This window comes from Elgaria multicarinata, chromosome 6 (assembly GCF_023053635.1).
Source record: "Elgaria multicarinata webbii isolate HBS135686 ecotype San Diego chromosome 6, rElgMul1.1.pri, whole genome shotgun sequence".
NCBI classification, from domain to species: domain Eukaryota; kingdom Metazoa; phylum Chordata; class Lepidosauria; order Squamata; family Anguidae; genus Elgaria; species Elgaria multicarinata.
The window spans coordinates 121041896-121055165 of NC_086176.1; the positions used below are offsets into that span (position 1 = coordinate 121041896).

The 13270-nt window shown below is 57.4% G+C and overlaps 1 protein-coding gene across 7 annotated transcripts in view; it reads left to right on the forward strand.

Moving 5' to 3' along the window:
* UNC13B (unc-13 homolog B) overlaps positions 1 to 13270 on the forward strand; it is a 225236-nt gene that overhangs the window by 178540 nt on the left and 33426 nt on the right. For all 7 annotated transcript variants that reach the window (XM_063128355.1, XM_063128352.1, XM_063128353.1 and 4 more), the window contains 5 exons: positions 1951 to 2040; positions 5293 to 5427; positions 6421 to 6554; positions 7622 to 7707; positions 12586 to 12712. In XM_063128355.1, the coding sequence (XP_062984425.1) occupies positions 1951 to 2040; positions 5293 to 5427; positions 6421 to 6554; positions 7622 to 7707; positions 12586 to 12712 (572 nt within the window). The remainder of the gene's footprint in view (positions 1 to 1950; positions 2041 to 5292; positions 5428 to 6420; positions 6555 to 7621; positions 7708 to 12585; positions 12713 to 13270) is intronic.

Here is a 13270-nt window from a genome sequence, read left to right on the forward strand (position 1 = left end):
CAACAGAGAGTCTGTGTCTGAGCCACGGGTGGCTGGGCAGGGGAGGCGTCCCTTCTGCCTCTGGCTCTTCTCCGTGTGCAAATGCGGCGCCCTTGTGCCGAGCGGCTGTGCGTCTGTCCAAATCAGCAGCGACGGTGATCCTGGCTAGGGACGGAGCTTTTGTGCTCTGGCCAGGCTAACGATTACTCAGAAGGGCTTGGAATGGGTGGGGAAGGGGTGCCCCCCATCTTACCTGAACCCCAACCAATGAACATCCCTGCACAGAAGGATTCAATACAGCTGCACCTATGCGAAGAGATCCCCGTCTGTCGTGCTCAGAGTTTGGATGAGCTGAGAGTGTTCCGTTTGTTTCCGGTGCCCCTTTGGCTCTGGATTAGGGCCCCCAGCTCAGTGGCACCAGATCTCGCCAGAGCCGCCCCTGTTGCCTAAATACTTTCCGTTTCCTCCTGTAGAGAGGCCTTTCCCCTTTCTTTCTTTCTTTCTTTCGCATCACCACCGTTAGGCAGCCCCCTGCCCCCATAGAACTGCAGCGGGAGTTTCTCCCCATTGTACCCCCAACCTAGGAGGCCGCTCGGTGCTGGCCTACCTTCCGTCAGTCGGTCTGGTGATCATTTTGCACTTTCGGGTAGCAGAAGCACACGTGGACGTGCACGCACCAGCGGCCAGAGAGAGTACAAGGAACTGCCCTCTGGGAACTGCATAATTATGCATAGTAGAATAACACTGCTCATTATTGGGGGGAAATAGTTAATCCTTGGATGAGATGCTAGTTCATTTTGCTGCCAAAAATAGTAGCCTAGTGTGAGCGGCGGCACTAAAATGTAATTAAATCTAATTTATAATGATAAGTCTCTGTTGCATAAATGGGCTCCTAATTGATTGTCCCCAAAGTACAGCTGATGTTGCGTCTTGGGTAGCTGAAGGAGAAGCCGTTTGCCCTTAATTAAAGGCGTCTTCTGCCCTGGAAACGCTAACGAGAAGGGAGGGTCTCCCTGCCCCAGAAGCCGGCTCCGGGTTCCAGCGCCTCCGTTTTTGGTCTTGCCTTTTCGCTGTCTCTTGCTCACGGCCGGCTTTTAAATGAAAGGGCCTGAACAATTTTGTGGAGGTTTAGTTTTGAAGATGTAATTGCTGCAGAGGGAACCAAGGATGTTCCCGTTGAGTGGATTTTTGCATCATTGTTGTGATCGTGTGGCGTCATGTGGAGGTGGAATCTTCCTTCCTCTTCTGCTCACTGCCCTGCTCTGGATGCAATGGGAGTGTTTTCCCCTGTGATTCGCCGAATGCTCCCCATCTATGGAGGGCTGCTGAGGCCGCCGGCCGGCTGGCCGGCCTCAGAGCTGCAAGGCGCTCGGGGCCCTCAGTGCCCTCAGGCGACTCCTGTCACGCAGGTCTCACGTGCACCGGGCCGTTCTCACCCATAAACCCCCCAATCCGTGCACCCCGCTTAGTGTTGTGTCGCACATTCTTGCGAAGGAGAAAGATACCGAAAGCCCCGGGTGAGGTGATCCCTCCCCTCCCCTCCCCTCCCCTCCCCTCCCCTCCCCTCCCCACCCATGACCCCACTGGAAGTTTGATACAAAACTAGAATTTGGGGAAATCCTCATACCTTGTGGGGGTGGGAGAGGGACCCTGTTGGGGGATGTTTGTGTTGTATAAAGATACCCCAAAGGGGCGACACCCACGGAGAAGAAGGCCGAAGCTCCCAGCGTGGGTTGGGAAGGGAAACGCTGGCTTTCCTCGGACGGTGTCTTTATCGTCAACTCACGGCGTTAGCTCAAGCTGCACAATCCGACCGGTTTGGGCATGTTGGGGGCTCAGCCCCCCCGCCCTGCTGTCTGTCTGGGCAGCTGGGCAGCGTTGGGAGCCGCTGGGTTGCCTGTTTCCCCTTTGCCTGCTGTGTGTTGCACGTTTTCAGGATGTCCGTTTCAAAAGTGGTTTTCCTGCCCGCAGAACAACTTCCCAGCCAGCAGCCGGGAGCGCTTGCAGGACTTGAAATCGACAGTGGACTTGCTGACCAGCATCACCTTTTTCAGGATGAAGGTAGGGCTCCGCTTCCAGGCTGCTGTCCTGTCCCAGGGCCGGCCAGCTTCCCTGAGCAAAGCGCTTGGCCTCAGGCAGAATCCTCCCTCTCTTGCACACAGCCTTTAGCGCAGGGATGCAGGCCTGGGCCAGGCCCACGGAGCCTTCTCCATCCCGTCTGTGGCTTCTTCTGCATCTGCCGCTTGGTGCTCTGGCACGGTCTTGCTTCCTTTCTGGTGCTCGGCCCCTGCCCGCCTGAGTTTCCTCCTGCACACAGACCTGCAACCTTCTCCTCAGCCACAATCACCCTGTCTTCTGCAACACTCCACCAGTTATTATTTTTATTATTATTATTTATTTATTTATTTATTTATTTATTTATTTATTTATTTATATAGCACCATCGATGTACATGGTGCTGTACAGAGTAAAACAGTAAATAGCAAGACCCTGCCGCATAGGCTTACAATCTAATAAAGTTGTAGTAAACAATAAGGAGGGAAAGAGAACGCAAACAGGCACAGGGAAGTGTAAACAGGCACTGGGTAGGGTGAAGCTAACAGTATAGAGTCAGAACAACTCAATGTTTAAAAGCTATAGGGAAAGAAAAGTTTTTAGCTGAGTTTTAAAAGCTGTGATTGAGTTGGTAGTTCTCAAGTGTTCTGGAAGAGCGTTCCAGGCATGAGGGGCAGCAGAGGAAAAAGGACGAAGCCGAGTAAGGGAAGTGGAGGTCCTTGGGCAGGCGAGAAGCATGGCATCAGAGGAGCGGAGAGCACGAGTGGGGCAATAGTGTGAGATGAGAGAGGAGAGATAGGCAGGAGCTAGACCGTGAAAAGCTTTGAAGGTCAACAGGAGAAGTTTATATTGGATTCTGGAGTGAATTGGGAGCCAATGAAGAGATTTCAGAAGCGGAGTGACATGGTCAGAGCGGCGGGCCAGGAAGATGATCTTAGCGGCAGAGTGGTGGACAGAGACCAGCGGACTGATGTGAGATGAGGGGAGGCCAGAGAGAAGGAGGTTGCAGTAGTCCAACCGAGAGATAACCAGTGCGTGAACGAGAGTCTTGGCAGAAGAGACAGACAAAAATGGTCGAATCCTGGCAATACCTCCTCCTCCTCCTCCAGTGCTTTATTGATGCACAGCTGCCGAGTTCTCCTAAGCTCAGGATATGAGGAAGAAATCTGACTGCTTGGGTCGGGGAAGTGAAGGGGGGAGGATCGCATCAACCCAAAGCTGATTCCCGCCCCCATTGCTGGGGAGAGGCACAGGTACAACCCGCCCCCTCTCTCTGGGAAGAGGGACCCTTCTGTCTGCTTAGTTACTTTCTGGCTCTTTCTGTGGGAGACACCCAGGGCGAGTGAGTGTCCACCTAAAAGGGGGTCTTCTCCCCCCAGCCCCCAAGGCTCAAGCAGTACTGATTTAGGGTTTGATGAGTCACCCTTCCTGCTGCTTTAAACCGGCTTCCGGATGCCCTTTTAGGCATCCTAAACCAGAGCAACCTAGAGCTTCCCTTTTTTCCTTTCCTTTTTCGCCTTCAGAAGGACCTGTTGGCTGGATGCTCTCAGTTGCTCCCAGTGAGCGAGTGCCTGTCCACGCAGAAGGGAGTTCCGCTTGGTTCAGTGGGGCTCCTTCCCAAGCAGGGAAAAGGGGCTCTGGCTCCTCCCGCTTTCAGCATGCCCCCCCACACCCACGCCCCAACAGATAGCCCCCAACAGGAAAAGGGTTTCCCACCTCTGGTTTCAAGAGAGGCCCCCTCCTCTGTCCTCCCTCGATCTTGGCTGACCGCGTGGCAGTGGGGCATCCCTGCAAGCCCCTTCAGCGGATGGGAATCCCACAAAGCCCTCGTTGCATCTCGGCTCGTTGGCAACAGGGTCGTGAACTTTCCTGTTTGCTCGCAGCCTTTTGCAGCTGCATCTTTGCCAAACATTCAGTTGCCAATTAATTAAACGCTCGTTGTTTTTAATGAATATCCCTGAAAATTAAATTAAATACTGGAACAAAACAATTCATTTTACAGTGAAAACTGCGTAGGGCTCTTGCCGTCTGCCTCCGTCCCTTTCCAGCCCACAGCGAGGCCACGGGAGGCTTTCCTGGTTGCTCTGCCTATCAGGGCTTTGCTGCCGGGAGCACAGTGCTGGCGCAGGAAGGGGCAGGCAGGCTCATTTGGTCTAAACAGACGGGCGTCTTTGGCTCTTAGAATAGCTGTACTTGGCTGTCAAGTTGGTTTTTCAGGCCAGGCATCCAAGAATATTTAATGTGCCAAAGAAACCAAAAGCCATGTCTGTAATGCTTTTTTGCCCTTGATTTGCAAATCTTCTGAGAGTCTCTGTTCAAATTTTGCCCGCCCCCCCCCCAAAAAAAACCTCAATTTAAAGTCCGGGGGAAAAGCTATTCTACATGGATAGAATTCTCCATTCCTTGGCAACGCCGTTGCCGGCTTTCCACAGCCCCCTTTTGCTCCATTCACTTGATGCGGGCCAAGAGCCTTCCCCGAACAAAGAGGAAGGGGAGCCGGGCAGGATCAGCGTGGCCGTGGGCCCCGTGCCTCCAGAGTGACTGCGGAGCGCTCTGCTGACGGTGGCCGTGGCGCGCTGGAGCCCCCACGGTGGTGCTCCGCAGCCGCTTCAGGGCGGGGGCTGGGGGCGCAGCAGAGCTGCTGGCAGAGATCCTCCAGCTGCATCAAGGCCTTGCCAGTGTCTCCGCCGTTCACAGAGGGCCAGAGTGGCGCTGGAGCGTTCGGAGCTGCCTCCCACGGCACCCGACTCTTCACCTGCTTCGGCCAGTACTGCAATAGCTCTCCAACACCTTGGGCGGAGACCTTTCCTGGCCCGGCACCCCAGGATCCTTCTCCACGGCTCAGGCAGGCGGGCTGTCTTGGATGACTGATGGCGTCTCCTGTGGCTGGGGAGGAAGGCAGAGCCACTCTGCCCCCCCTGCCCCATCCGGACTGGGCACTTGTGGGCAACGCTGTCGTGAGGGCCGCCCTCCGTTCATCTTAGAGGTGAAATGGGGACAGGGGAGCCATTCTGGACGGCTTTGGTCGGCTCAAGCGTGCTTGGAAGGAAACCAGGAGGACAGCAGTGAGAACCGTGGAGCAGTCCTGTCACACGCCGTCTTCGTAGCCCACGAAGTGTCACAGGAGCTCCGTACAGAGACAGTTGGGAGGCAGAGGTTGAGGCTTCTTGTCCAGCAACCGGGCTGCGGGTGGAGGCCCAGGGGTTCCGTGGCGCACTGCCGGCTGGTGCCCACTTCCTTTCTTGCCTTCCTTTCCAGGTGCAGGAGCTGCAGAGCCCCCCTCGTGCCAGCCAGGTGGTGAAGGATTGTGTCAAAGCCTGCCTCAATTCAACCTATGAATACATCTTCAACAATTGCCAAGAGTTATACAGCCGCGAATACCAGGCAGACCCTGTGAGTGTCTGAAGCAGGGGGATTCAGAAACTCCTGCCAGGTTGGGTTGAGTACAGGTTGGGCTGTAAGTTTTCACAGGGAATAAAAGGGGCCTGGGAGCCCTACTCACAGCCCGTCCTGAGCCTTCTTCTGTGAAGTTGTACATATAGCGCAGGTCAAGGACAGAGGAGGAGGGAAGGGGCAGCTGTCCTGCAGAAAGGGAACACCTTTCTGGGAGGCTGCTGTTAGGGACAGGCAGACTGGACTCTTCAAAGACTTCAAAGGTTGTCACACAGAGGAGGGCCAGGATCTCTTCTCGATCCTCCCAGAGTGCAGGACACGGAATAATGGGCTCAAGTTAAAGGAAGCCGGATTCCGGCTGGACGTCAGGAAAAACTTCCTGACTGTTAGAGGAGTACGACAATGGAGCCAGTTACCTAGGGAGGTGGTGGGCTCTCCCACACCAGAGGCCTTCAAGAGGCAGCTGGACAACCATCTGTCGGGGATGCTTCAGGGTGGATTCCTGCGTTGAGCAGGGGGTTGGACTCGATGGCCTTGTAGGCCCCTTCCAACTCTGCTATTCGATGATTCGATGATTCTATGGACTCATTTGCGTTCACTCCGCTTTTGCTGTTTACTTCTTGAAGGGCGTTCCATCCCATTGATGCTTGCTAAAGAAATCTGCAGAAAATCCTGCCTCAAAAGGGATTGCTTGCTTTGACAAGGTGGCTCAAGGGCGCCCTTTTAGTCTGTTTTCCCTTGCTTTAAGCGGTTCCTAGCTGCATTGGGCCGTTAGCAAGCCCAGCCGCTGCCGTGTGTGTTGAGAAGTGGGACTGCCAGTGTCCCCGGGGTCAACCAGCTTCGCTTTGGGATGATGTCGTGGCGCGGCGTCACCCTTGTCGTGGCCTGGCGGGGTTCGCAGCACCACTTCCCAGCCTGTGGGGCTGCCGCCACCGCCGCCCTGCTTGCTGCCCCGCCGCTGCTCCTGCCTCACGCCCTTTTCTTTGCCTTCAGAACAAAGCCCAGGACGTCCCCCCGGAGGAGCCAGGCCCCAGCATCAAGAACCTGGACTTCTGGCCCAAACTCATCACCCTGATCGTCTCCATCATTGAGGAGGACAAGAACTCCTACGCCCCCGTCCTGAATCAGTAAGGAGCCCGCCGGGTTTGCTGCCCGTCTTGCTCAAAGTCGACTCCAGGCGTCTCTCGAGTTCGTTTTGTCTGTCTTTTTCACCGTGCCCCTTGTCCAGAACATTTATATTGTCTGTCTTGTCTTTTCGTCTTGTCTGTCTCTTTTTTTATTATTTTTTAAAAAATCCCTCTGTAATTGAGATGACGGCGTTTCGGTGACGTTCCCATTCATGCACCTTGACCCTTAGAGCCCTGAGGGTGAGATTCACAGCTGGCAAAGTGGGGTGAGAGCAGCTCCTCTTCTTGCTCGCCTTTGGGGGAAGCCTTCCTCCTCCTCTGCATGTGCATGCGCAGGAGCCCTGCCCTGACTCTTGAGCTCTGAGGGTGGCTGCATGTGTCTGTCGCACCGCGGAAGTCAGAGAGCAGGCCCGTGGGGGAAATCAGATTGCCGGGGTTCAAGAGAGGACGGGAGTCCAGGAAGAAGGGTTTAGCCCGCGGTCGCTCAGTCACCCAAGGTGCTGCATCAGAAAACAGAAGGGGCCCAAAGGTGGTGGAAGGGCTGCAGAAGGGCCGCTTGCTGCTCTGACTGAGAGTGATCCGGGAGAACAGGACTCCCTCGGGTGCAAATTGAATGCCCACTCCAATGAGAAGCTTTCAAGAGCAGGAGTGACTGGGAGCAGGCAGTTCTTACTGACGGGGCTTCCTGGGAGGAGCAAGGTGGGCTTTCCAGGCAGAGCCTTGGCCCCGTCGGCCCTTTGGTCCCGTCGGCCTTGTTTCTGCCCTCTTGGCTGCTGCACCCTGCATGGAAAGGACTGGCATCGCTTCCACGCTGCTGGTTTCAGCCAACGGCCTGAACCGCCTGGTGGGAACCCAGACAGAGAAGCCGGGAGCTTTCTCAGTGGGAAAGATCGAGTCCTTGAGTGAAACTTTAAGCATCGAGAGTGCTGCCCTGCCCACGCTTGCCAACGGAACACTCCCAGCCCTTTCTTACCTGTTCCTTCCCCAGAAGGATGCACGTGTTCATCCTTGTGCCTCTGGGCAGTTCCCCCAAATGCCTCCGCCTCAGCGCCATTTCTTCCTTTTAGGTTTCCGCAAGAGCTCGCTGTTGGAAAGATCAGTGCTGAAGTCATGTGGAACCTCTTCGCTCAGGATATGAAATACGCCATGGAAGGTAAGCTGGTCTCCGCGTTTCTCACTGCTGCGGAGGTGGGGGGTGGGGGGCTGTTGCTTTACTGTTTCTGCCATTTTGCACAAGATCAACGTTTTACGGTTTGGAGTAGTTTTGCAGCATTGCCGAAAGCCCTTGCCGAGGTCCCTGCCGACAATCACATATTACCCCAGGGCGAGGAATGGGATTCAGGGTCTGGGTTCCAATTCATTTTGATATCCAGGGAGTCCCTATCAGACCCTCCGAGGAGTCAGAAGAAAGAAACGCCTTCCCAGGGGCTCTTCCAAATCCCGTCGTGTGCTCTGCAGCCGGGCTTTCCTGGGTCGTCTTCCCACCTTGTTGCTTTTTTACCGGCTGGACATGCCTGCTTGGAGAGCAGCCTCTAAAGAGAGGCCGTTTGTGTAATGGACGTGTACGTAATGCTGCAAACTGGGGGTCCCCATCACTTTGGGACGTCCCTCAGGGAATCCATAGAGAGCCGGCCAGCCCTCCGGCCTCTCCGTTAGCTGCTGGATTAGAACCCGGCATTCTTAGTCCCTTCAGGAGACAGAGCACTTGGCCTGGCCTGGTACCCAATGAAAAGCTGAGCCGGACAGTTTAGAACAGCGGCTGGCTCAGTCCCGTTCTTTCCTTCTCCCCCTTGCTGGAATAGTGTGGTGTGTCCCGTCCCGCCCCCCTTCCACACCAGCTGGTCAGAGGCAGGGTTCTCGGAATCCTTGGAAGCCCCCCCCCTTCCTGTACATCTCGCCCCCAGCCTCGCAGAGGGCAGAAGCGGACTCAGTCGTCAAGCACCTGCCAAGGAAGTCTTTAAGGACCTGTACCAGGGCCGTAATTAATGGGCCATCTAAAAAATTGCACTTATTTTATTTTTAACTTCTAAATTGTTTGCTATCCTTATTCTCTTTTCAAAATCTAGTTACTCTCATTTGAAGGTTGGTCATGAATAGTAGGTACAAGGTGTGAACTATATTTTCAGACGTTGCTTCGGATGATTGGCATCGGCCCTGGGCTTGAAAAGAGGGGTCCCTCTCCCTTTCCTGGGATTTTGCCCTCCCGCAGCTGCTGTTCAATTGCACTGGGCAGTTCCCCCTCCCCCTGAGCCAGGCGCGGCGTGTCCTCAGTGTGACTGTTCCACCTCCTGTCCAGGATGAGCCTGGCTTTTGAGGGCTGAGGGCCGTCTGCTTGTGCTCCTAACGGTTTCTGTGCTGTGCTTTTTTGTCTTGCTACCTGGTTCATCTCTTAAGTTCTGGATAAAATGAGCTCCGTCAAGGCGTCACGGGGTAAGAGACTTTCCGTGGGTAACCCTAGGTGTGAGTCGCTGAACCCTCCCCCTCCTCGTGAGAAGAGTCACGCGGATCCTTCCCCCTAGAGTAGCCTATTCAGCCACAGATGTAGACGTAGAACGCAGAGGCTTCGTGGCCGGCCTCGGAGGCTGGCTTGCCCAGGTGGGTGCAGCTGGCGGTGGGGCTCGGGTCTGGTTTGGGGGAGAACAGGCTGCCCCAGCCTAAGGGGGGGGCAGCCCTCTGGAAAAGTTAGGCCACGAGGCGCTGGGGCCCTTCCGTTTTCACTGGAAGTGGGACGATTTCACCAGCGCTGCTTTTAATTGTCTGCTCAGAAAGGCCAGGTAGAAAGACTACAAATAAAATACCAGCTGAGGGGTGAAGTCACCTCCAGAAATGGCCAGTGATGGCTTCTCAGGTGCTGGCTGGCAAAGGACAGCCTGCAGACTTCTCAGGGCAGAGCCCTAGCCCCCCGCCCGGGCCCCGGGCGTATTCACTGGGGGAGCGGGGAGGCAGTATTCTTTGTTATTAGCCTCACTTGGAAACGGCAGCCCTCGCCTCCTGGCGTGCCGGGGGGCGGGGGGACTTCTGCTGCCGGCCGCTTCCTGGGCACAGCGGGCAGCTCCGTTCCCAGCTCCGTGGTTCCGGCTTGCAGACGTGGGGCTTGGGCCCCCCTGGACCACCCATCGCTGTCGGGGCTGTGCCGCGTGCGCTCCTGCTGCAAGAGGTCAGCTCTCCAGGGATCGGAGTTCGCCTGGCATTTTGCCTCACAAGTAGATTCTGGGCTGTGGCTTTTGGCTCCCTTGCCCAGCAGCGCCACTTTATTAGACGCATAGAATAGTAGAGCTGGAAGGGGCCTATGAGGCCATCGAGTCCAACCCCCCGCTCAGTGCGTTATGTGAAGTGGTGCTTGGACTGGCCCCTTTTGTGGCAGAGTGAACAGGGAAACTTTGGGACTGCTCTGGGGGCTCAGAACCCGCCCACATTTTGCGCGTAAATTTGCCCTGAGCCAGCTCTGGCGCCAGGAGCTTGCCAGAGCAACGTTACTCTGGAGCGCCCCGTGGAGATGGGAGTTCCGGCAAGCCAGCAGCCGGGCGGTGATGCCTTTCAGAAGCAGCAGCGGGACTGCCTGAGAGTCGCCTTGCGGGTGGGAGGGGACCAACCACAGCCGACTCGTAGCCCCCGCCCCCTTTGCAGCCTCCGAAATGGATCTGGGGCGGCCAGGCGAGAGGGACGCCCCTTTGGGTCGCGGCCTCTCAGTGTTCTGAGTCCTGGGCGAAGTTCTGTGGTGGTTCACGCTTGTCTCTCCTCTGTCTCAAGCCCCGCCTGTCTTTCGCCTGCGCATGGTCCTCTTTTATGGTGGTAAGAGATGACTCTTCTTCTTCTTCTTCTTCTTCTTCTTCTTCTTCTTCTTCTTCTTCTTCTTCTTCTTCTTCTTCTTCTTCTTCTTCTTCTTCTTCTTCTTCTTCCTTTCTCTAGTTTGGCTCATAGCAGATCCCTCCCTCCCTCCTCTAGCCTTGTAGATGGAGCTGGAGGACCCCTCCAACGATGCTTGGCCGACACAGCAAAGTTCCGCTTTGGCACCTTTGCAGCCTTTGAATTGCAGGCAAACGGGAACTGGAGATTCCCACGCAGTGGGGAATCCCGGCCTTCTCCGCTCCTCTGCTCTTCACGTACCTTCTTGCTCTGCTTTTCCCCAGCTGCTAGATAGGATCGTCGCTTGGCTTGTCCTCCTTCCGTTGCTGGAGCCCTGCCGCTTGCACTTGTTGAAACGAAGCCCTTTGGGGCCGGTGTTTCCCCTCAGCAGACGTCCCGGGGAAAGAGCGCCATGAAAAGGCCTCCGCCCAGCTCCCGGGGGGTTCCGGCGCTCTTAGGAGACGGCTCCAGTGGCACGGTTCAAAGGAGAGGCTGCGCGAGGGCCTAGTTGGTTCCAGACGGGATGCAGCCCAGGGCTCACCTGGCCGTTTGAGAGCAGCCTGGGCCTGGGCCCTCTGCTGAAGCTCAGCCGGCTGGGCCTGGTCAACGCTGGCAGGAGAGGCAGCTGGTGTGCTCTTTCGAGGCCTCTCTGGGAGAAGGGGGAGAGGCGCCTGGGCCCCCGCGCCAGTCCACAGCTCGGGCCCAGTGGGAGCAAAAAAGCCTGCCAGGCCTCCTCGCAGGCCGGCCGAAGTGCTCTGGGGCCGCTCAGACCTTGGGCTCCGGTCGCTCAGCCTTTGGCAGTGGGGGCCATTGAGGAGCCACTGAGGAGCCACTAATGGCCTTGAGCCAGGAGAGACCCAACGTCCTCAAAGCCCTTTGTCATTCCCTACACGAGGGGCCCAACACAGGGCCGTCTCTTGGGGAAATGCGCCACTGATCTGGGAGCATTTGCCTGCCATGCGTCCTGCGCTGGTCACATCGCCTGGGGCTCGCCGCCACTCGGTCCATGTTCAGGATCCATCCGCAGAAGGTGGCAAAGCGGGGGGGGGGGGGGACTGGCAGCCGGCCAGTTGCCGCAGGGCGTTGGGCTTCAGCTAGGGGCTCGGGACTGACCAGTGGGTCGCGCTGCCCCCTAACGTGGGCTGCACCGTTGGCATCCCCACCCTTTAGGAGGGTCTCTCAGGGAAGGGGTAGAGAGAGTTGGAGAAAGGGAGAGGAAGAGGGGGGGAACCAGAAAGGCAGAAGAAAACGGGACACGTGGTAGAATTTTAAGCTGGTCTCATGTCGCACATTGGGGCCCAAGGTGGGTTCTGAGGATGGGAGGGTTGAAGGCGACTGATCTGAGCCGCGGGGAGGCCTGAGCCCGAAAAGCCAAGCGGCGAGGTGCGCTTCCCCTGCCCAGACGGACCAACAGCCTGCCGTCCGTGTTCTGGGCTTGATTCATACTTGCGCCCTGCCTTTCTCCCATGATGGAGCCCAAGGTGACGCCCCCAGGGCTCCCAGGTGGGCTCCCACTCGGGCCCTGACCAGGTCCCAGTGGCTGCTTTGTGGGCCTCAGGCCAGGCCCTAGGACCTTCGTGGTGCAGCCAGGCTGCAAGACCAGGCCGAGGCTCAGGAAGCTGCCTGTGCCGGGGCTGGGAGCTCATTGCGGCCATGCTGGGCGGGGCCCAAAGGCCCGAGGCCCACCCAGTGCCCCCTTCCCCTTCTGGTGCTCCAAGAGCCGGCCAGGCCCGGAGGAGAGGCGGGGGGGGGGCGGGCCGGCTGCGCTGAAGGCTCCCTCGCCTTGAGCGAGTGCACGTTCCGTTTCTCGGGATCTGCTTTGAGCTTCCTCCTCTTGAGTAGGAAACGTGGGTCCTCTCGGGAGCAGGAGCACGATGGGCTATATGAGCCTGCTCTCCTCTCATTGCCATGGCAACCAGAAACTCTTCCCTGCTATTTTGGAAGCGCTGGGTGGAAAACCAGCGGCAGGCTTCAACCTGATGAGCTACACGATCCCGGCGTCGTTCGGAGGGTCCTGACTCGCTGAGGTTTCACGGGTTTTGGACGCGTGTCACGTGGCGCAGCCGGCCCTGCGGGTGGGCTGAGGCTCCAGATTGCGGGAGGGGGCGAATTGAGCGGCCCGGCTGACTGTTTCGCCCCTCCCCACCCCCACCCCCACCCCCACCCCCACCCCCCTTTCCTACAGAACACGAGAAGCACCAGCTGTGCAAGAGCGCCGACTACATGAACCTGCACTTCAAGGTGAAGTGGCTCTACAACGAGTACCTCTGCGGCCTGCCGGCCTTCAAGGAGAAGGTGCCTGAATACCCGGCGTAAGTCCCCTGAGCGCCCTCTGAGACCCCCTTGCCCCGTCCTGCCTCAGTTTCCCTGGCGCACTCTGCTGCTGTGTGGCTCCCTGGTCTCTCCCTGTTCATCCTTCAGGGGAACCGGATGTTGCCCAGCGGCGTTAAGATGGGGTTGAGGAGCAGTGGCTGAGGCTGGGCTGCACGGGGAGACCTGCCTCCCGTCGTTGCGCGCTCGGCGGCCCCTCCTTGCTCCCCAGAAAGTGGTGGCAGTGTCTGGTTCCCTTCCGGAGAGGCCCCCGGCAGATACGGTTTGGGGCGTCCAATGGGATCACATCCCTGCTCATGCTTGCTAACCGCGAGCGCCCGCCTTAGGCGAGCCAAGCCCCAGTTCTAGGCCTCAGAGGGGGCCTCAGCCCAAGCCATCCGCCTTCTCTTCTTGTGCGTGGGGTGACTCTCGCTCGGCTGATTTCCTTGAGAATCTCAATCCTGCCCCAGATGCCGCTTCTGTCTCCACCTGTTTGCAAACGGAGGCCTGATCTGGGATGCTAACAGAGCCAAACGCAGCTGGGAGTGCTGCCTTCGCAC